The 24,038-nt window shown below is 31.2% G+C and overlaps 1 protein-coding gene across 10 annotated transcripts in view; it reads left to right on the top strand.

Annotated features, from left to right (window-relative positions):
* LOC119609669 (caskin-1) overlaps positions 1-24,038 on the top strand; it is a 79,932-nt gene that overhangs the window by 45,616 nt on the left and 10,278 nt on the right. For all 10 annotated transcript variants that reach the window (XM_037964539.1, XM_037964534.1, XM_037964535.1 and 7 more), the window contains 2 exons: positions 1,487-1,839; positions 3,369-4,063. In XM_037964539.1, coding sequence (XP_037820467.1) covers positions 1,563-1,839; positions 3,369-4,063 — 972 coding nt within the window. In that variant the 5' untranslated portion in view covers positions 1,487-1,562. The remainder of the gene's footprint in view (positions 1-1,486; positions 1,840-3,368; positions 4,064-24,038) is intronic.

Here is a 24,038-nt window from a genome sequence, read left to right as displayed (position 1 = left end):
TGGACTATAGTATAGTCTATACCTCTGCTATAGAATAGCCTATAGTCTGGACTATAGAATAGCCTATAGTCTGGACTATGGAGACTCTCACTGATATAGTATTTAATCACACATTATTTAACCTTTTAAAGATACTATTAAACTATCAATTATAAAAACATTTTAACATTTAAACACCTAAACTCCTACGTCTAGTTAGCACTTTATTCTTATTATATATAACTAATGTATTTAATTTAACACATAAAAGATTCCTCGAACTTTAACCTTTTGCAAAGAAAATTTCTTTGCTTTAACCTCCCACTACTACGACTACTGCCACCAACACATCTTGCAAAAATATTGAAAAAAAAAAAAAAAACAACAGAAATACTAAAACAAATTTTCTTTGTAGTATATAATATTGCAATTTTATTAACTTTTGAACTTTGCATTTTTACCCCACTATCAGGCACTCTTACAAAATGGTGTATAGTTTTTCTCTTAAACTATTTTCGTATGTACACTAACTTGATACTCTTATTTTGTAGTTAAATAACTACAAATGCAACAAGAAAAATCTAATGTATAATGTTTTACTCTACTTTTAGTCAGATTTTAGTATAAGTGCTTTTTTCGGTTGCAATATATTTGTACTATTTTTGTTGCTTTTACTATAATTGTTTTGACATTTAATGGTTTTTTATTGTGATGTGAGTGTGCAGCAGCCTTTTGATTGAAAATAACGTGTTGCCAGACTTTTGCCCAGATTATAGTATAAACTCTAATCTAGACTAAAGAGTAGACTTCAGTTTAGACTCTATAATATGCTTATGTTGTTCTAAATTTGAAAATTCCCAACAAATAACTTCATCTGGCATCTTCCTTTAAAATACAACCGACCTACACACTCTTTCTCTGTATTTCTATTTTGACTCTTAATCTTTTTTTCCTCTCTTTTTCTCTGACACCATAGATGTAGTAAAATCTATTTAAAATCATAGAAACCTACAAATTTATTGATATTTTTTTTTTGCTTTTTATAAAATTTTTTTCTTCAATGAAATTGTAATATGACCTTTTGTGGGTTTTTTAACATTTAAATGTTAAGCTTGATTAAAAAAAGAAATACTTTTTTCTATAAAGTAAATCCCAAAATAAAAATTTAAAGGCGAATAAACCAGCCATAGACATGGGTGTGTTTCCGTTTAACATTTCATTGTTAAAAAAGATTTCTAAATAAGTACTTTCCATCATGAAAGACAAAAAAAATAATATTTGTAACAGCTAGATTTAATACTTAAGATGATGGTAATTAACATGGACATGTCTCCAGATAATGTTAAAGTAAAACCTTAGGTAACTATGTGGGTTGAGATGATGCATTTCTGCCCCATTAGGTTACCAAAAATTAATTGATATGATAATAATAAACCTTATTTTAAACTAAAACCAAATTTATTTTAAATCAAATCAATCATTTTCCTCTATATCTTTCTCTTTACAGGATCATATACAAAATATAAATCTCTTTTCAACATCCTTAAATACAACACAATTTCATTGTGGTTGTTATTGCGATCATGCATCGTTCATTGAAACCACACGCACAAGCTAAAAAGATAACAAAAGTCGCACCACCAGCATTACCAGGCGATCCAGTACCACAGCAGCAAACGTCACAGTCAGCATATCAACAACAGATACCACTATATCGTTTGGGTGGTAGTATATCGGGTGCAGCTGGTAAAGTACAGCTGGAGGATGGTATTATAATGAGTAGTATGGTATCGTCACCATCGCTCGAGGAGGGCGGCTTCAATTTGCCACGTGAACCTACAGTAGCATTAAGAATTAAAGGTAAGTGGAACTACTTTCAACTAGAACTGTACTACTGAACTAGCACTAAACTAGAACTTAACTAGAAGTGAACTGGAACTGAACTAGAACTGAACTAGGACTGCACCAGGACTGAACTAGAACTGAACTAGAACTGAACTAGAACTGCACTAGGACTGAACTAGAACTGAACTAGAACTGAACTAGAACTGAACTAGAACTGAACTAGAACTGAACTAGAACTGAACTAGAACTGAACTAGAACTGAACTAGAACTGAACTAGAACTGAACTAGAACTGAACTAGAACTGAACTAGAACTGAACTAGAACTGAACTAGAACTGAACTAGAACTGAACTAGAACTGAACTAGAACTGAACTAGAACTGAACTGAACTAGAACTGAACTAGAACTGAACTAGAACTGAACTAGAACTGAACTAGAACTGAACTAGAACTGAACTAGAACTGAACTAGAACTGAACTAGAACTGAACTAGAACTGAACTAGAACTGAACTAGAACTGAACTAGAACTGAACTAGAACTGAACTAGAACTGAACTAGAACTGAACTAGAACTAGAACTGAACTAGAACTGAACTAGAACTGAACTAGAACTGAACTAGAACTGAACTAGAACTGAACTAGAACTGAACTAGAACTGAACTAGAACTGAACTAGAACTGAACTAGAACTGAACTAGAACTGAACTAGAACTGAACTAGAACTGAACTAGAACTGAACTAGAACTGAACTAGAACTGAACTAGAACTGAACTAGAACTGAACTAGAACTGAACTAGAACTGAACTAGAACTGAACTAGAACTGAACTAGAACTGAACTAGAACTGAACTAGAACTGAACTAGAACTGAACTAGAACTGAACTAGAACTGAACTAGAACTGAACTAGAACTGAACTAGAACTGAACTAGAACTGAACTAGAACTGAACTAGAACTGAACTAGAACTGAACTAGAACTGAACTAGAACTGAACTAGAACTGAACTAGAACTGAACTAGAACTGAACTAGAACTGAACTAGAACTGAACTAGAACTGAACTAGAACTGAACTAGAACTGAACTAGAACTGAACTAGAACTGAACTAGAACTGAACTAGAACTGAACTAGAACTGAACTAGAACTGAACTAGAACTGAAACTAGAACTGAACTAGACTGAACTAGAACTGAACTAGAACTGAACTAGACTGAACTAGACTAAACTAGAACTGAACTAGAACTGAACTAGAACTGAACTAGAACTGAACTAGAACTGAACTAGAACTGAACTAGAACTGAACTAGAACTGAACTAGAACTGAACTAGACGAACTAGAATGAACTAGAACTGAACTAGAACTGAACTAGAACTGAACTAGAACTGAACTAGAACTGAACTAGAACTGAACTAGAACTGAACTAGAACTGAACTAGAACTGAACTAGAACTGAACTAGAACTGAACGAGAACTGAACTTGAACTGAATGATAACTGGACTAGTTCACTGGATATGATCATATAATACAGACTATGCTTTTAACCATTTTCAGATGAAATAAACGAATATTCATCAGCCATGTCAACCTCAGGCTCATCACAAACCTCGGCCACGGCTACGGCCGCCTCTAAGAACGCACAAGCCACTGCAGCAGCTGCCGCAGGAAATCCTTTGCTGGGCTCTTGTCCACCCTCTTTAGTGCCATGTCCCCCGCCAGTCTTTTGTGCCACTTTACGTGAACCTCTAACACATAAAGCGGCTGTCTATTACCACCAGCAGCTGGCTCTGCAAGAGGATCAAGGCATCGATCTAACACAATCACCGGGTCGTGATTCACCCGGTTCCTCCTCTGGTTCAGCTGGTTCTGGATCACGTCATTCAACCGCTAGTTTAGATTCAGGTCGTGCTTCATCATATCTAACCGGTGTCTCGGGAGCCGGTTCCATACGCAGTAGTGGCGGTGGTGGTGCTCTCTCTTCGCCCCGTTGCAGTTCATTAAGTTCATGTTCGATTGGTTCGATGGATCGTCAACGTAATGAGGAATTAATCATTGATTGGCTAATGGAAATGAAATATGAAGAATATGCTCAATTGTTTATAACAGCTGGCTATGATTTACCCACAATTGCTCGTATGACACCGGAGGACTTAACAGCGATTGGTATTAAGAATCCACATCATAGAGAGAGAATTAAGCAGCGTATTGATAAGTTGCAAGTTTTGGATAATCTACCACATTTTGTGCCGGTAAGTGGATAAGAAAATAGAGTAACATTTACTAAATCAGGTGGCAACCTTTAGAGCAAAAAGAAGAAAACAGTGATGCCTACTGTGCAACTTAAATAACTATAAAATTTGACAAAAGCCTCAAAATGTAAACATTTTGCAAATTTACCTGGAATTGCATATTTTTTTATACGTTTTTGTAATGACTATATTGTTAATTTAATTAAACGTCTTGGAATGTGGTTTTTAATAATATTTATATAGAAACATACAATTTAATTGACATTTAATTAACTGGAAATTATTTACAATCATTGGTTTTCAATTTTTTTACAAAACAACTTATTTAAGTTGTTTGTTTTTTTATTTTTCAACTATAATTTTGCATAAATATTATTTATGGCGAGTAGCATCTAGATAAAAAAACAAAATTACAAATGAAATATGGCAAAAATTATACAAATGAAGTAAGAATTTTATCACGTTTTTTTGTAAACAAAACAAATGTTTTGTAAAACAGAGAGAAAAAAGTCATAAAAAAACAATATCTTATCACTGAACAGAGAAAACAAACGTAGCTATTAAATAAATGCAAGTATATTGTTTAAAAAACAATTCATTTATTAATGTTTATTAAGAAAGAAAAAAAAACTAAGCAAACAACTAAAATAATAATAAAATGTTGTATATAAGGCCAGATAATACGACTACATCTGTTTCCTAACATACAAAAGTGTGTGTGTGTGTGTGTTTAATTGTATATAATACGAGTACTTGAAGCTTACAAATAGTTAATGACTTCACCTTTGTTTCAGATTATTATCGCCTGAAAACGACACAGAAAAAAGCAAAACTAAGAAATAACTATTTTATATATTTAGTTAGTATTTATTCATTCATCGTTTAGTACTTATTATGTAAATAGGCTAGCAAGCATAGGGCCATAAAGTCCCTAAGTATCTTAAAAGATCAAGAAACTTTCACTAATGCCTCCGGTTATAGTAATTTACTTAAAGTTATTGAGTTGGAAGTAATATATTTTGTTACATTTGTTTAACACTTATGAGTATTTCTCAGTTAGTCTCTATATTTGTTTCTAAACTTTAGACTGTAATCTGTTTATAGTTTAATCTATCGTCTTAACAGTCTAGTGTCTTTACTTCAGTCTGGTTTATAATCTTAACTATAGTCTCGGCTATAGACTGGTCTCAACTATAGTTTAAAGTTTCGACTAAAATGGGGTCTATAATATCGATTATAGTGTAGTCTTTAGTCTTTGCTATAGATTAGTCTATTGTCTCGACTATAATCGACTACAGATTAGTCTGGAGTCTCGACTACAGATTAATCTATAGTCTAGACTACTATTAGTCTTTAGTTTCGGTTATAGATTAGTATTTGATCTCGACAATAGATTTGTCTATAGTCTCGACAATAGATTTGTCTATAGTCTCGACTATAGATTAGTCTATAGTCTCGACTATAGATTAGTCTATAGTCTCGACTACAGATTAGTCTATAGTCTCGACTACAGATTAGTCTATAGTCTCGACTACAGATTAGTCTATAGTCTAGACTACAGATTAGTATATAGTCTAGACTACTATTAGTCTTTAGTTTCGACTATAGATTAGTCTATAGTTTCGACCATAGATAAGTCTGCAGTCTCGACTATAGATTAGTCGGTAGTCTAGACTATAGATTAGTATTTGATCTCGACAATAGATTTGTCTATAGTCTCGACAATAGATTTGTCTATAGTCTCGACTATAGATTAGTCTATAGTCTCGACTATAGATTAGTCTATAGTCTCGACTATAGATTAGTCTATAGTCTCGACTATAGATTAGTCTATAGTCTCGACTATAGATTAGTCTATAGTCTCGACTATAGATTAGTCTATAGTCTCGACTATAGATTAGTCTATAGTCTCTACTATAGATTAGTCTATAGTCTCGACTACATATTAGTCTGTAGTCTCGACTATAGATTAGTCTATAGTCTTGACTACAGATTAGTCTATAGTCTAGACTACTATTAGTCTTCAGTTTCGACTATAGATTAGTATTTGGTCTCGACAATAGATATGTCTGTAGTCTGGACTACTATTAGGCTTTAGTTTCGACTATGGATTAGTATTTCATTTCGACAAAAGATTAGTCTATAGTCTCGACTACAGATTAGTCTATAGTCTAGACTACTTTTAGTCTTTAGTTTCGACTATAGATTAGTATTTGATCTCGACAATAGATTAGTCTATAGTCTCGACTATAGATTAGTCTATAATCATAATAATGGTCTATAGTCTATAATCTTGACTATAGTCTATAGTCTTGACTATAGTCTAAAGTCTTGACTATAGTCTATAGTCTTGACTATAGATTAGTCTATAGTCTTGACTATAGATTAGTCTATAGTCTTGACTATAGATTAGTCTATAGTCTTGACTATAGATTAGTCTATAGTCTTGACTATAGATTAGTCTATAGTCTAGAATTTAAACTATAGAATGCTCTATAATCTGATCGACTATAGTTTCGTCTAAAGTCTACTTTATAGTCTTGACTATAGTCTTAAGTATCGACTTTATTCTGGCCTATGGTCTGGTCTATGTTATTGAATAAAGTCTCGACTAAAGATTATTCTACAGTCTCGGTTAGAGACTACTCTATAATCTGATCGACTATAGTTTCGCCTAAAATCTGCTTTATAGACTCGACTATAGTATAAAGTCTTTTTTTTTCATAAATTTCAAAATAAAAAAAATTCTTCATTAAGTCATTATTCGCTAAGATTTATAAATATAAATTATATATATTGTAAATGTTTACACATAATACGTCTTTTTTATCTAAAATGTCAACAAAAAAAGTAAAGAACGAAAATAGAGCCATAAAAACAATAAGATATTGTTGAATACTTATTAACTGTTGAAGTCAGTCAAACATTTAGTCGGCCAGATAGTCAGTTTTTATTTTCTTTTGTTGTTGTCATATATTGTATACAATATTATAAACAATGAATATGAGGTTTATGACTGTATAGAATATAATAAATATAAGAAAATATGTGAAAAAAAAACATATTATTATATAGAATATATACGAGACAAGTGTAAACATGGCATAATTTTTGCAAAACACGTTCATTTAAAGATGTCTTTAAAAAAGAATGAAATTGTAAAAAAAATACAGAAATATCTATATGCGGCATGATATTATTCATCTTGCTTTATTTTTTTCCAGCCTTTTTTTTATATCTTTCTACTTTTATTTCTGTTTTTTTTTTGTATTAAAGTGTTAAATAAAAAGAATATTTGTTGTGGCCAGACAACAACAACAACTAACTTATATATAATAGTTGTTTTTTGTTTTAAACTGAAAAAAATGTGAATCAGTTTGTTTTTCTTTCTGCCCATTTATATATTTTATTTATTTTGTATATACAGGAAATAACTTGGCTAGATTTACTGGTTCTTTAAGAAAATACAAACATAGTAATAATAATTGCAACAAATTGTAGAATATAAATAATAGAAATAGAGTAACAAAAAAGCCTACAGACTAGACTTTAGTCGAGACTATAGACTAGACTGCTAAAATCCAGACTATAGACAACACTATACAGTCTAGTCTGTAGACTAGAGTTCAGATGTGGTTCAGTTCTAGTTTAGTTCTAGTTCTGTTCTAGTACAGTTCTAGTTCAGTTCTAGTTCTAGTTCGGTTCTAGTTCAGTTCTAATTCAGTTCTAGTTCAGTTCTAGTTCAGTTCTAGTTCAGTTCTAGTTCAGTTCTAGTTCAGTTCTAATTCAGTTCTAGTTCAGTTCTAGTTCAGTTCTAGTTCAGTTCTAGTTCAGTTCTAGTCAGTCTAGTTCAGTTCTAGTTCAGTTCTAGGTCAGTTCTAGTTCAGTTCCTAGTTCAGTTCTAGTTCAGTTCTAGTTCAGTTCTAGTTCAGTTCTAGTTCAGTTCTAGTTCAGTTCTAGTTCAGTTCTAGTTCAGTTCTAGTTCAGTTCTAGTTCAGTTCTAGTTCAGTTCTAGTTCAGTTCTAGTTCAGTTCTAGTTCAGTTCTAGATCAGTTCTGTTATAGTTCAGTTCTAGTTCAGTTCTAGTCAGTTCTAGTTCGTAGTTCAGTTCTAGTTCAGTTCTAGTTCAGTTTCTAGTTCAGTTCTAGTTCAGTTCTAGTTCAGTTCTAGTTCAGTTCTAGTTCAGTTCTAGTTCAGTTCTAGTTCAGTTCTAGTTCAGTTCTAGTCGTTCTAGTTCAGTTCTAGTTCAGTTCTAGTTCAGTTCTAGTTCAGTTCTAGTTCAGTTCTAGTTCAGTTCTAGTTCTAGTTCAGTTCTCAGTTCTAGTTCAGTTCTAGTTCAGTTCTAGTTCAGTTCTAGTTCTAGTTCAGTTCTAGTTCAGTTCTAGTTCAGTTCTAGTTCAGTTCTAGTTCAGTTCTAGTTCAGTTCTAGTTCAGTTCTAGTTCTAGTTCAGTTCTAGTTCAGTTCTAGTTCAGTTCTAGTTCAGTTCTAGTTCAGTTCTAGTTCTAGTTCAGTTCTAGTTCAGTTCTAGTTCAGTTCTAGTTCAGTTCTAGTTCAGTTCTAGTTCAGTTCTAGTTCAGTTCTAGTTCAGTTCTAGTTCAGTTCTAGTTCAGTTCTAGTTCAGTTCTAGTTCAGTTCTAGTTCAGTTCTAGTTCAGTTCTAGTTCAGTTCTAGTTCAGTTCTAGTTCAGTTCTAGTTCAGTTCTAGTTCAGTTCTAGTTCAGTTCTAGTTCAGTTCTAGTTCAGTTCTAATTCAGTTCTAGTTCAGTTCTAGTTCGTTCTAGTTCAGTTCTAGTTCAGTTCTAGTTCAGTTCTAGTTCAGTTCTAGTTCAGTTCTAGTTCAGTTCTAGTTCAGTTCTAGTTCAGTTCAGTTCAGTTCTAGTTCAGTTCTAATTCAGTTCTAGTTCAGTTCTAGTTCAGTTCTAGTTCAGTTCTAGTTCAGTTCTAGTTCAGTTCTAGTTCTAGTTGAGTTCTAGTTCAGTTCTAGTTCAGTCTATCAGTTCTAGTTCAGTTCTAGTTCAGTTCTAGTTCAGTTCTAGTTCAGTTCTAGTTCAGTTCTAGTTCAGTTCTAGTTCAGTTCTAGTTCAGTTCTAGTTCAGTTCCAGTTCAGTTCTAGTTCAGTTCTAGTTCAGTTCTAGTTCAGTTCTAGTTCAGTTCTAGTTCAGTTCTAGTTCAGTTCTAGTTCAGTTCTAGTTCAGTTCTAGTTCAGTTCTAGTTCAGTTCTAGTTCAGTTCTAGTTCAGTTCTAGTTCAGTTCTAGTTCAGTTCTAGTTCAAGTTCAGTTCTAGTTCAGTTCTAAAGTTCAGTTCTAGTTCAGTTCTAGTTCAGTTCTAGTTCAGTTCTAGTTCAGTTCTAGTTCAGTTCTAGTTCAGTTCCGTTTCAGTTCTAGTTCAGTTCTAGTTCAGTTCTAGTTCAGTTCTAGTCAGTTCTAGTTCAGTCTAGTTCAGTTCTAGTTCAGTTCTAGTTCAGTTCAGTTCTGTTCTAGTTCAGTTCTAGTTCAGTTCTAGTTCAGTTCTAGTTCAGTTCTAGTTCAGTTCTGTTCTAGTTCAGTTCTAGTTCAGTTCTAGTTCAGTTCTAGTTCAGTTTCTAGTTCAGTTCTAGTTCAGTTCTAATTCAGTTCTAGTTCAGTTCTAGTTCAGTTCTAGTTCAGTTTTCTAGTTCAGTTCTAGTTCAGTTCTAGTTCAGTTCTAGTTCAGTTCTAGTTCAGTTCTAGTTCAGTTCTAGTTCAGTTCTAGTTCAGTTCTAGTCAGTTCTAGTTTCTAGTTCAGTTCTAGTTCTGTTTTAGTTCAGTTCTGTTTTAGTTCAGTTCTAGTTCAGTACAGACTCTAGTCTAGTCTGTTTTTCTGACTATAGTTTAGTCTATAGTCCAGATTATACTCTAGTCTATAGTCCAACATATATTCTAGTCTGTAGTTCAGAAAGTAGTCTATTCATTGGTCTATTCCATACAATTTTTGTAAAAAATCATTTAATTTGTTCAATAACATTAAATCCCTGATATCCGGTCAAGAGATAACCACACATTTTATCAAAGATTACATTTTCTATTTATTTTCAATTTAGTCAAATTTAAACATTTCACACTTCATTTTTTAACAGAATCTTAAACATTTTTTTATATTAGTTAAAATAATTAACACTTTAGTCTGTTCCATATTAAATTGTTAAACTATTTGTTTAAATATTTAACGGTAAAATTAAAACTAGACATTAGGGTAGTTAGTGCAATTAGCGTTTACGAAAAATTGTTTTTGTTTTTAGCAATTTTAAATGAAAGAATTTAAAAATTGCTTTAATGGTTATAAAAATATTGAACATTTATTAACAATTAACAAGATTTCAAGGTTTGTTTTTAATCTATCTATAATATTGAACTTTTGCCTTAAATAATTGCTAGTATTTATATTTAGCATTTAGTAGTAAATTAACAATTAAAGTTTAATAATTTGTTTTCCTTATATAATTAAAATGTATAGAAAGAAGTTGCTGATCGAATGTAAAAGATCATTATAAGACCTTTATTGTAATTAAACAAGTTTCAATTTTATGATTTTTTTTTTTTTCATAAATTTAGTTTTAATCATATATTGTGTATTTTTTTTTTTTTTTGGTAATATGTCATTATATTCCTTTTTTAATCTTTTGCTTAAGATTTATTATTATTTTTCCATATTAAATCAATTTTTTTGTGGATTTTTTGTTATTTTCAATTTTAATTTAAGTTTCAAAACACGAAATGAAAGTTGTTTTTTTTTTGCCCGTTTTTATGTAATTTTTTATCAGTTCTGTTTTAGTTTATGTTGGTTTTAATTTTCATACAAAAAAAAAAAAGAAACCTTTCATTTAGGTTTCTTTTATTCCTTTATTTTGAAAAAATAACCCATCTACAGCATGAGTAATGAGGAATATGTAAAAAATTAAATTTTTGTCGGCATATGGAGAATTTAAGAAAAGCATATTATAAAGGGAGTTCGATAATCAAACTTGTAACAAGCTGAAAGCAAACATTTTCTTTTATAACCCATCGCTATCCCCATATAACCAGTTACTGGACTAGTTCTAGTTGATAGTTTAATTCTTTAACAGATTGAATATCAAAAAATCTTGGTGTACTTCCCCCAAATTGTTGTTATTTTTTTCTTTTTATTTCTTTTTAATTTTTTTCAATTATAATTTTGTCAATAGCCCTGTTTTTTTATAAAATATTTACAATTGTTGTTTTTTTTTTTTTTCTATTTACCTTTTTAAATTTGTTGTTTTTTAATAAAATTTTATACACCTCTTGGTTACGTTTATTTCCCCATCACCGTCTATATGTGGCAAAGAAAAATCTTCTGTACATTGAACTTAACTTAAAGAGACTTAAATTTACTTAAAATTCCTCAGGCATTTATAACGATTTTTTTCACTCGTTTTCAAATAGATTTTAAATTTAAGATTTCTTTTTCTGTTTGTGTTTTTTACTGGAGAAATTTTTAATTTGGTGGTTTCTTTGATTTTAACTAAATAAATTTCACTAAAACGTATTGATGGGGTTTAGTTTAGATAATTGATTGTGAATTTTTAAATTTGTTTATTTAAAACTTAAGTTTATTTTGAAATTCATAAACAAAACTGCGCATTATTTTAATAAGATTTCTTATAAAGTCATATCAATATTTCTACTTGTTTTCAGTAAATGAAGTTTTCTTTTCGGAAAATAGGTCTACTCTGGACTATAGTATGGTATACAATCTTGACTATAACCTTGTCTGTGGACTGGACAATAGTCTAGTATATACTTCTAGTTCAGTTCTATTTCAGGTCTAGTTCAGTTCTAGTTCAGTTCTAGTTCAGTTTTAGTTCAGTTCTAGTTCAGTTCTAGTTCAGTTCGAGTTCAGTTCAGTTCTAGTTCAGTTCTAGTTCAGTTCTAGTTCAGTTCTAGTTCAGTTCTAGTTCAGTTCTAGTTCAGTTCTAGTTCAGTTCTAGTTCAGTTCTAGTTCAGTTCTAGTTCAGTTCTAGTTCAGTTCTAGTTCAGTTCTAGTTCAGTTCTAGTTCAGTTCTAGTTCAGTTCTAGTTCAGTTCTAGTTCAGTTCTAATTCAGTTCTAGTTCAGTTCTAGTTCAGTTCTAGTTCTAGTTCTAGTTCAGTTCTAGTTCTAGTTCAGTTCTAGTTCTAGTTCAGTTCTAGTTCAGTTCTAGTTCAGTTCTAGTTCAGTTCTAGTTCAATTCTAGTTCAATTCTAGTTCAGTTCTAGTTCAGTTCTAGTTCAGTTCTAGTTCAGTTCTAGTTCAGTTCTAGTTCAGTTCTAGTTCAGTTCTAGTTCAGTTCTAATTCAGTTCTAGTTCAGTTCTATCTCAGTTCTAGTTCTAGTTCTAGTTCTAGTTCAGTTCTAGTTCTAGTTCAGTTCTAGTTCTAGTTCAGTTCTAGTTCAGTTCTAGTTCAGTTCTAGTTCAGTTCTAGTTCAGTTCTAGTTCAATTCTAGTTCAATTCTAGTTCAGTTCTAGTTCAGTTCTAGTTCAGTTCTAGTTCAGTTCTAGTTCAGTTCTAGTTCAGTTCTAGTTCAGTTCTAGTTCAGTTCTAGTTCAGTTCTAGTTCAGTTCTAGTTCAGTTCTAGTTTAGTTCTAGTTCAGTTCTAGTTCAGTTCTAGTTCAGTTCTAGTTCAGTTCTAGTTCAGTTCTAGTTCAGTTCTAGTTCAGTTCTAGTTCAGTTCTAGTTCAGTTCTAGTTCAGTTCTAGTTCAGTTCTAGTTCAGTTCTAATTCAGTTCTAGTTCAGTTCTAGTTCTAGTTCTAGTTCTAGTTCAGTTCTAGTTCTAGTTCAGTTCTAGTTCTAGTTCAGTTCTAGTTCAGTTCTAGTTCAGTTCTAGTTCAGTTCTAGTTCAATTCTAGTTCAATTCTAGTTCAGTTCTAGTTCAGTTCTAGTTCAGTTCTAGTTCAGTTCTAGTTCAGTTCTAGTTCAGTTCTAGTTCAGTTCTAGTTCAGTTCTAGTTCAGTTCTAGTTCAGTTCTAGTTCAGTTCTAGTTCAGTTCTAGTTTAGTTCTAGTTCAGTTCTAGTTCAGTTCTAGTTCAGTTCTAGTTCAGTTCTAGTTCAGTTCTAGTTCAGTTCTAGTTCAGTTCTAGTTCAGTTCTAGTTCAGTTCTAGTTCAGTTCTAGTTCAGTTCTAGTTAAGTTCTAGTTCAGTTCTAGTTCAGTTCTAGTTCAGTTCTAGTTCAGTTCTAGTTCAGTTCTAGTTCAGTTCTAGTTCAGTTCTAGCTCAGTTCTAGTTCAGTTCTAGTTCAGTTCTAGTTCAGTTCTAGTTCAGTTCTAGTTCAGTTCTAGTTCAGTTCTAGTTCAGTTCTAGTTCAGTTCTAGTTCAGTTCTAGTTCAGTTCTAGTTCAGTTCTAGTTCAGTTCTAGTTCAGTTCTAGTTCAGTTCTAGTTCAGTTCTAATTCAGTTCTAGTTCAGTCCTAGTTCAGTTCTAATTCAGTGTTAATTCAGATCAAGTTCGATTGTTGTTCGGTTATAGTTCAGTTCTTAATCAGTTCCAGTTAAATTCTAGTTTACTTCTAGTCAAGCTCTAGTTTAGTTCTAGTTTAGATATAATTTAGTTATAGCTCAATTCTAGTTCATTTGCAGTTAATTACTAGTTCAGTTCTATTTCTATTTCGTTTCTAGTTTAGTTCTCATTCGATTCTACTTCAGTTCTAATTCAATTCTAGTATTCCGTATTGTAACCTTTTCAACAATTTAATGTTGTGGCTTAACTTTTTTGGTGTGCATTCATATGTCTTGCCATTTTTTGCTGATAACAACAATTTTTTGAATGTCGTTTGTTAACTCCTTTAAAAAAAAACACTATCTAAAGTTTCTTAAATCAAACATATTTTTTTTTTATATATTTATTTTGCACTCAGGTAGCATATGGCATGATATTTTGTTGTTTTAAAACTTCAACGTCTTAAATACAAAATCATACATAAAATTTTAAAAATTAGCTGCCATTTGAAGGAAAAAAAAACTGTATTTAACTTTGCGTTTTCATACAAGAGCCGTAGTAAGTATTAAATTCATTTAAAGTACATAGAAATACTTCAAAAAATCTAAACCGGTTTCAAACCAAGACGCAGGCAGGTTAGAAAAATCCAAATTAAAACCCCAGAAAAAAACCATCAGTCGTCGTCAGTTAGTTTTTTGTCAAGGTCAAAATTTTATTATTTATTTGTTCTGTGTTACGAGTAAATAAACTGAAATTTACAGTCATTTGTGTTTTTTTCTTCTTTTTTCTAACTAATCTATATATATAAAATTCTAACGTTACTGACTGACTGACTGACTGACTGACTGATTCATCATCGCACAGCCTAAACGGTTGAAGCTAAAGAGCTGAAATTTGGACAGGAGGTTGGTCTCCCGCCAAATAGATCCACTAAGACGGGATTTTTGGAAATTCGAATGTTTAGGGGGTAAAAAAGGGTAAAAACGGGTAAATTCGGTAACCTTATATCTCCTAAACTAGAAAAGATACAAAAACAGTTTAAAGCTTATCGCCGTTCATTTAAAAAATAAACGGACAGGTGTCTGGTACTTTTTTAAAATTCGGCCCCTTTAGGGAATAAACGGGTAAAAACTGTATTTTGGTACTTTTTTCGCACCCCATGTATCTTTTAAACCAGTGCACATTCAAAAAATATTTTTGACTCCTTCATAACTTAACGAAAAAATAAAAATATGAATTTAGTACTTTTTGGATATTCGGACGTTTAAGGGGTTAAAATTGTACCTATTATTGGTACTTTTTTCATAAAACATTGTTTTTGGTTTATTAACTTATACATATGAATACATAATAACGGGCTCCCACTACGATGTTGCAACTTTTTGGAATAGAATTTTTATTTCGTTAATGGGGAGGAAAAAAGTACCAAAAGGGGTAAAAACGGGAAATTTGATTTTATTCAACCACAATGATCCAATTTAGATAAAATTTTTAAATTTAGAAACACTAAATATCCTAATGGGGTGTTATTTGGAACCCCGGTATCAAGTGATATTTTTTGGTACTTTTCATTCTCCAACTGGTCCTTTTTGAGTTTTCTATGACATTGAAATAGAAACATGAAATTAATAATAAAAGGACTTTTCGCTACTTTTTCGTTCTACACAGGTACTTTTTTGAGTTTTCTTTAAAATTAAACCTAGAAACATGAAATTAAGCATGTAGAGCTCGGAGTAAATGAGAATCTATAAAACGGGACTTTTTGGTACTTTTTCGTTCTTCAAAAGGTACTTTTTGAATTTTCTATAATATTGAACCTAGAAACATGAAATTAAACATGTAGAGACCGGAGTAAATGAGAATCTATAAAAGGGGACTTTTTGGTACTTTTTCGTCCTTCGACTGGTACTTTTTGAGTTTTCTATAAAATTTAACCTAGATACATAAAATTAAGCATGTAGAGCCCTTAGTAAATGAGAATCTATAAAAGGGGACTATTTGGTACTTTTTCGTCCTTCGACTGGTACTTTTTGAGTTTTCTATAAAATTTAACCTAGAAACATGAAATTAAGCATGTAGAGCCCTTAGTAAATGAGAATCTATAAAAGGGGACTTTTTGGTACTTTTTCGTCTTTCGAATGATACTTTTTGAGTTTTCTATAAAATTTAACCTAGAAACATGAAATTAAGCATGTAGAGCCCGGAGTAAATGAGAATCTATAAAAGGGGACTTTTTGGAACTTTTTCGTCTTTCGACTGGTACTTTTTGAGTTTTCTATAAAATTTAACCTAGAAACATGAATTTAAGCATATATAGCCCAGAGTAAATGAGAATCTATAAAAGGGAACTTTTTGGTACTTTTTCGTCCTTCGACTGGTACTTTTTGAGTTTTCTATAAAATTTAACCTAGAAACATGAAATTAAGCATGTAGAGCCCAGAGTAAATGAGAATCTATAATAGGGGACGTTTTGGTACTTTTTCGTCCTTCGACTGGTACTTTTTGAGTTTTCTATAAAATTTAACCTAGAAACATGAAATTAAGCATGCGGAGGCCTTAGTTAATGAGAATCTATAAAAGGGGACTTTTTGGTACTTTTTCGTCCTTCGACTGGTACTTTTTGAGTTTTCTATAAAATTTAACCTAGAAACATAAAATTAAGCATGTAGAGCCCTTAGTAAATGAGAATCTATAAAAGGGGACTATTTGGTACTTTTTCGTCCTTCGACTGCACAGTGGGGCAGAATGGAAATTTTTTGGAAATAAATCTGGCATTTCTAAACGGTTGATCCGATCGGGATAAAATTTGGCGTGAGCGTAGCCAAGGAGTATTCGAGTTTAAGTTTTGAAGATGAACCCTGCAGATGCCCCAGGGACGGCGCTGTGGCGGCTCAAAGTAGGGTACCTACGACATGTTAAATTTTTAAACTCGTGCCATTTTTTTGTTTTTCACCCAAATACAAAGATTTTTATATTTTGTGAAAGCGCTCGACGAGATCTTGAAAAAACATGCTTGGACATACTACTTATCTCTTATAATATTCGAGTTATAGGCATTTAAAAATTTAGTGATACAAAATTTACCATACCTTGGTCCGCCTTTTTTTGAATACCGGGCGTAATTTTGGACCAAATGGACTCAATTTTTTCTTGTTAGTTAGACAACAAAATTTCCAATAATATACAAAAAATTTCAGATCAATATCGTTTACAGATCCAAAAATATACGTTTTTTAATTTAAAAATTCAAAAAATTTTAGATTTTTGGCGTTTTTTTGCCAAAAATGTGTCTTAACTCTTTTATTAATAAAATAAATTTTTTATTAAGAACATATAACAATTTTATAGTTTTCTAAAAGGTATCTTTACGCAGAACGCTTTGGCGTAAAAAACTTGTCCTATTTTTTGAAAATGTTGCCACTGCGTCCTTCCGAATATGACCTATTTTTTATCAAAACTTCAACTTTGGGCGACATGTTCTAAAATCCCAAAGCTGGGTTCAGAAAACTGAAAGCAGTTTTGGAAACCTCAATATGTTTTCTATTTACTCCAAAAGTATTTTCCCAGCCCTGAAAGAAATGTGGACCCTATGGGCAAAAAAGTAAAAAATTCCATTTTTGGGATTTTCATTCCTATTTTTGGGAATTGCGGGATGCCCTTTGACCTTTTCAATTTTTTTTTTGCATATTCTTATTTGAAATGACAAATTTAACAAGCGTTGAAAATTTCATTGAGTTTTGTTCATAAATAAAGATTTTGTCATATATTACATATTTGTTTAATTTCTAAAACTATGATTTATATCAACATTTTAATAGGATCGCAGATAGCTACAACAATTTAGTCCATATTTATCCCTTAATATAATTTTTTAGTTAGATATGGAAATTCTCGACCCTTTACAAAAAATTTCAAGCCAATATCTCAATTACATTCAAAAATATGTTCATTTAAACCTGTGTCCTTTAATTTCATCTTTTTCATATTTTAGTATTAAGTATGACAGAACATATTTAAATCTTATATTTACCTATTTTCTATTTGTTTGCTTATCCTTATAATTGAAAGGTCCTATTATGCTTAAATTTTCAAAAATTTATAACTATTTTTTACCTAAATTTTTTCGGCATATCATTTCGTTCTGTTTCGTTTATGATCATGTAGGTAAAAATGTACAGGTAATGATAATTTCGATTCATTCACTAATAAGAAATATCAATGACTGAATTACAGGTTATAGTAATATAGTCCTAAGTGTTAATAGGTAGACAATTCGTAATTTTTTACTTTGGAATACCTGTATCGGAAATGACAAGAATTGGTATATAAGTAAACTTCTCAGATTTTAAGTACCATATTTAATAAATCTACAATGAAGATTAAATTAAAGTACGAAGAGTTGTGTTCCGTTTTATGGAGTATATCTTCAAAAGGGCCAGAAAGAATTGAAGACATTTCAAATTATATAAAAACTACATATAGTAGAAAAGTAGACAAAACAGGCATATCAAAAATTGAAAACTTTTTAAAACTTTTTGATGTAAAAAGTAAGTCTGTGGATGGAAATCAAAAGAAATTTCGATTAAAATTTTGTAGTTGGATGGAAACTACTACGGAAATCTCAACTTACAACACATCAATAGGAGCGCCTTGCAAGTCATACGAAGACTTATGTTCAAGGTAAAAAAAAAGAGGGTCACACAAAAACTTTTTTCAATCTCAAATGAGGAAATTGCTGATACATTTAACGAAATGCTGAAAAAGGAAAACCAACATATGGATGTCGTACATATTGCAACTATTCTTCCTAATGCATCACCAAAACGACTTAAGCGAATTGTGGAAAGTATACCAACTCCAACATCATAATCAAATTTTACTGAAGAGGAAGCAATAGCGCTTATGTTGGAACTGGGTCTCAGTCGAAATAAGTACCAAATATTAAGAAAAGCTCTGCATGAAAAAGGACACAATATATTACCATCATACAAGGCGATCCAGGAAAAAAAAAACAAACTATCCTACTAAATCAACAAAAAATAATGAAGAATTGAAAGAACTGAGAGCTGCGGAAAAAAGCAGAATCCAAGAAGAATTTAAAGTTCAGATGGGATTAAACATCGACAAACCACTTTCAAGTTGCGGTAGTACAAATGACGGTAATACGTCGAGAAGGTTTTTTCGTGATTTTGAAATTACTTCAAAAATAACTGGAATCGACAAGGAGTTGCTTCGAAGAGTTAAAACTATTTTAATGGCACTGAATAGTAAACATAAAATTAATGAAAATCAATTTGGGGAATACACATCTGAAATTTCTAAATTACTTGTATCTCTGTATCCATGGAGGGAACTAACACCAACAGTACACAAAGTATTGTGTCATGGTCAAATAATAATTGAATCGAATATTCTTCCACTTGGAGAGTTAACAGAAGAAGCCCAGGAAGCGAGGAATCGAGATTTTAAGCATGTTCAACTATTCAGCTCAAGAAAATGCTCCAGGCAATCACAGAATGAAGATATTTTTAATAGTTTACTTCTATCTTCTGATCCTGTTCTTTCAACTATGCGAAAAAGATCGATTTGTTATGAAACTCTATCATCTCAAAACAAGGAAGATTTAAAGGACTTATATTACCTTCTGGATATGTATACCGATATGACAGATTATTTTATAGAAAATAAGTAGTGTTAGGAATTAACTATATAAGTAGGTTGTAAGAATTAATTGTATTATGTTTAAGATAAACAGTTCAAATAAAAAAAGCTATTATACTAACTGATGATATTGTATTAAATTGTGTTTTATATTTCGGTGGGCGGGAAAGGTAATTTGTGTGGGGTGATTTAGGTGTTGTTGTGCGTGGCTCATAATAAAATTATAATTTTTTTTATTTAATATACAATATTATAATAAAATAATTAACTAAATAATTTTTAAAAATTGTCCAAATATTTTATTCAACACCAAATGTATGTTCTGTCATACTTAATACTAAAATATGAAAAAGATGAAATTAAAGGACACAGGTTTAAATGAACATATTTTTGAATGTAATTGAGATATTGGCTTGAAATTTTTTGTAAAGGGTCGAGAATTTCCATATCTAACTAAAAAATTATATTAAGGGATAAATATGGACTAAATTGTTGTAGCTATCTGCGATCCTATTAAAATTTTGATATAAATCATAGTTTTAGAAATTAAACAAATATGTAATATATGACAAAATCTTTATTTATGAACAAAACTCAATGAAATTTTCAACGCTTGTTAAATTTGTCATTTCAAATAAGAATATACAAAAAAAAAATTGAAAAGGTCAAAGGGCATCCCGCAATTCCCAAAAATAGGAATGAAAATCCCAAAAATGGGATTTTTTATTTTTTTGCCCATAGGGTCCACATTTCTTTCAGGGCTGGGAAAATACTTTTGGAGTAAATAGAAAACATATTGAGGTTTCCAAAACTGCTTTCAGTTTTCTGATCCCAGCTTTGGGATTTTAGAACATGTCGCCCAAAGTTGAAGTTTTGATAAAAAATAGGTCATATTCGGAAGGACGCAGTGGCAACATTTTCAAAAAATAGGACTAGTTTTTACGCCAAAGCGTTCTGCGTAAAGATACCTTTTAGAAAACTATAAAATTGTTATATGTTCTTAATAAAAATTTTATTTTATTAATAAAAGAGTTAAGACACATTTTTGGCAAAAAAACGCCAAAAATCTAAAAATTTTTGAATTTTTAAATTAAAAAACGTATATTTTTGGATCTGTAAACGATATTGATCTGAAATTTTTTGTATATTATTGGAAATTTTGTTGTCTAACTAACAAGAAAAAATTGAGTCCATTTGGTCCAAAATTACGCCCGGTATTCAAAAAAAGGCGGACCAAGGTATGGTAAATTTTGTATCACTAAATTTTTAAATGCCTATAACTCGGATATTATAAGAGATAAGTAGTATGTCCAAGCATGTTTTTTCAAGATCTCGTCGAGCGCTTTCACAAAATATAAAAATCTTTGTATTTGGGTGAAAAACAAAAAAATGGCACGAGTTTAAAAATTTTAATTGTCGTAGGTACCCTACTTTGAGCCGCCACAGCGCCGTCCCTGGGGCATCTGCAGGGTTCATCTTCAAAACTTAAACTCGAATACTCCTTGGCTACGCTCACGCCAAATTTTATCCCGATCGGATCAACCGTTTAGAAATGCCAGATTTATTTCCAAAAAATTTCCATTCTGCCCCACTGTGGACTGGTACTTTTTGAGTTTTCTATAAAATTTAACCTAGAAACATGAAATTAAGCATGTAGAGCCCTTAGTAAATGAGAATCTATAAAAGGGGACTTTTTGGCACTTTTTCGTCTTTCGATTGATATTTTTTGAGTTTTCTATAAAATTTAACCTAGAAACATGAAATTAAGCATGTAGAGCCCGGAGTAAATGAGAATCTATAAAAGGGGACTTTTTTGAACTTTTTCGTCTTTCGACTGGTACTTTTTGAGTTTTCTATAAAATTTAACCTAGAAACATGAATTTAAGCATGTAGAGCCCAGAGTAAATGAGAATCTATAATAGGGGACTTTTTGGTACTTTTTCGTCCTTCGACTGGTACTTTTTGAGTTTTCTATAAAATTTAACCTAGAAACATGAAATTAAGCATGTAGAGCCCAGAGTAAATGAGAATCTATAATAGGGGACTTTTTGGTACTTTTTCGTTCTTCGACTGGTACTTTTTGAGTTTTCTATAAAATTTAACCTAGAAACATGAAATTAAGCATGTAGAGCCCTTAGTAAATGAGAATCTATAAAAGGGGACTTTTTGGTACTTTTTCGTCCTTCGACTGGTACTTTTTGAGTTTTCTATAAAATTTAACCTAGAAACATGAAATTAAGCATGTAGAGCCCTTAGTAAATGAGAATCTATAAAAGGGGACTTTTTGGTACTTTTTCGTCTTTCGACTGGTACTTTTTGAGTTTTCTATAAAATTTAACCTAGAAACATGAAATTAAGCATGTAGAGCCCGGAGTAAATGAGAATCTATAAAAGGGGACTTTTTGGTACTTTTTCGTCCTTCGACTGGTACTTTTTGAGTTTTCTATAAAATTTAACCTAGAAACATGAAATTAAGCATGTAGAGCCCGGAGTAAATGAGAATCTATACAAGGGGACTTTTTGGTACTTTTTCGTCTTTCGACTGGTACTTTTTGAGTTTTCTATTAAATTGAACCTAGAAACATGAAAATAAGCATTTAGAGCCCGTAGTAAATGAGAATCTATAAAAGGGGACTTTTAGGTACTTTTTCGTTCTTCAAAAGGTACTTTATGAATTTTCTATAATATTGAAAATAGAAACATGAAAGTATGCATGTAGAGCCTGGATTAAGTGAGAAACTATAAAAGGGGACTTTTTGGTACTTTTTTGTTCTTCAAAAGGTACTTTTTGAATTTTCTATAATATTGAACCTAGAAACATGAAATTAAACATGTAGAGCCCGAATTAAGTGAGGACCTATAAAAGGGGACTTTTTGGTACTTTTTCGTCCTTCGAATGGTACTTTTTGAGTTTTCTATAAAATTTAACCTAGAAACATGAAATTAAGCATGTAGAGCCTGGAGTAAATGAGAATCTATAAAAGGGGACTTTTTGGTACTTTTTCGTTCTTCAAAAGGTACTTTTTGAATTTTCTATAATATTGATCCTAGAAGCATGAAATTAAGCATATAGAGCTTGGAGTAAATGAGAATCTATAAGAGGGGACTTTTTGGTACTTTTTCGTTCTTCAAAAGGTACTTTTTGAATTTTCTATAATATTGAACCTAGAAACATGAAATTAAGCAAGTACAGCCAAGATTAAGTGATAACCTATAAAAGGGGACTTTTCGGCACTTTTTCGTTCTTCAAAAGGTACTTTTTGAATTTTCTATTATATTGAACCTAGAAACATGAAATTAAGTACGTAGAGCCCGGAGTAAGTGAGAACATATAAAAGAGGACTTTTTGGTAATTTTTCGTTCTTCAAAAGGTACTTTTTGTGTTTTTTATAACATGAAATTAACCATGTGGAGCCCGGAGTTAATGAGAATCTATAAAAGGGGACCCTTTGGTAATTTTTCGTTCTTCAACTGGTACTTTTTGAGTTTTCTAAAATATTGAATATATAAACATAAATTTAAATAGGGGACTTTTTGATATTGCAGATATATATACATTTACAATAATATTTATTTTATTCCATTACGATGAGGGTAGCGAAGCACACTGGGTATAGCTAGTAAAATACAAAAATGTATGTTTTTTTGTCTTAAAGAAATTCATAATTAATTTGCACAAGTAGTTGTTTTTTTTTTGTTTATTTTGTTATGTTTTTGCTTTGCATCTTATTTTCTGGTTTTACAAACAAAAATAAACAATAGGTATTTAAATAAATTAAAACAATGACCGCTTGTTTTTTCTGTTTTGTTTGGTTTAAGTTTTTTCTAAATAATTAATGACTGCATATTTAAGATTTTTAACTAATAAAGCAAAATATTGTAGCTAGACATTTGTTAATTATACCTGTTAGAGTTAATTTTTGTTTAAAAATTCAGTTTTAATTGATTTTTTTTACAAATTTGACTTGAGGTTAATGTATTATTCAATTTTCTAAAGACCAGTTCACACTTGTAAATATTTTTTTTTTAGCTTAAGAAAGACATTTTGCAATAATTATCATTCCTCTGTGAATTACATAAACATGTCAAACAAACACATATACATATACGCAGGCATACATTTTACTAATTACCGCTATTTTGTTTACAAATAGCAAATTAGTAGGAAATCCTATTGGCATCTCTATGTTAAGTATCGCAGCGTTGGAAAATTTAGTATATTTTTACTTTATTTTGATTTGAAGCATTAGTAAAAGAAATATAGACTAGGCTATAGACTAGACTATAGACTAGAATATAGACTAGACTATAAACTAGACTATAGACTAGACTATAAACTAGACTATAGACTAGACTATAGACTAGACTATAGACTAGACTATAGACTAGACTATAGACTAGACTATAGACTAGACTATAGACTAGACTATAGACTAGACTATAGACTAGACTATAGACTAGACTATAGACTAGACTATAGACTAGACTATAGACTAGACTATAGACTAGACTAGACTATAGACTAGACTATAGACTAGACTAGACTATAGACTAGACTATAGACTAGACTATAGACTAGACTATAGACTAGACTATAGACTAGACTATAGACTAGACTATAGACTAGACTATAGACTAGACTATAGACTAGACTATAGACTAGACCATAGACTAGACTATAGACTAGATTATAGACTAGATTATAGACTAGACTATAGACTAGACTATAGACTAGACTATTGACAAGACTATAGAATAGACTATAGACAAGACTATTGACAATACTATAGACTAGACTATAGACTAGACTATAGACTAGACTATAGACTAGACTATAGACTAGACTATAGACTAGACTATAGACTA

Source organism: Lucilia sericata, unplaced genomic scaffold (genome assembly GCF_015586225.1).
Source record: "Lucilia sericata isolate MDLA Ls3-8-SP2 unplaced genomic scaffold, ASM1558622v1 Contig001033F_arrow, whole genome shotgun sequence".
In the NCBI taxonomy this organism is placed as follows: Eukaryota; Metazoa; Arthropoda; class Insecta; order Diptera; family Calliphoridae; genus Lucilia; species Lucilia sericata.
This window is presented reverse-complemented; position numbering and strand designations above follow the sequence as displayed.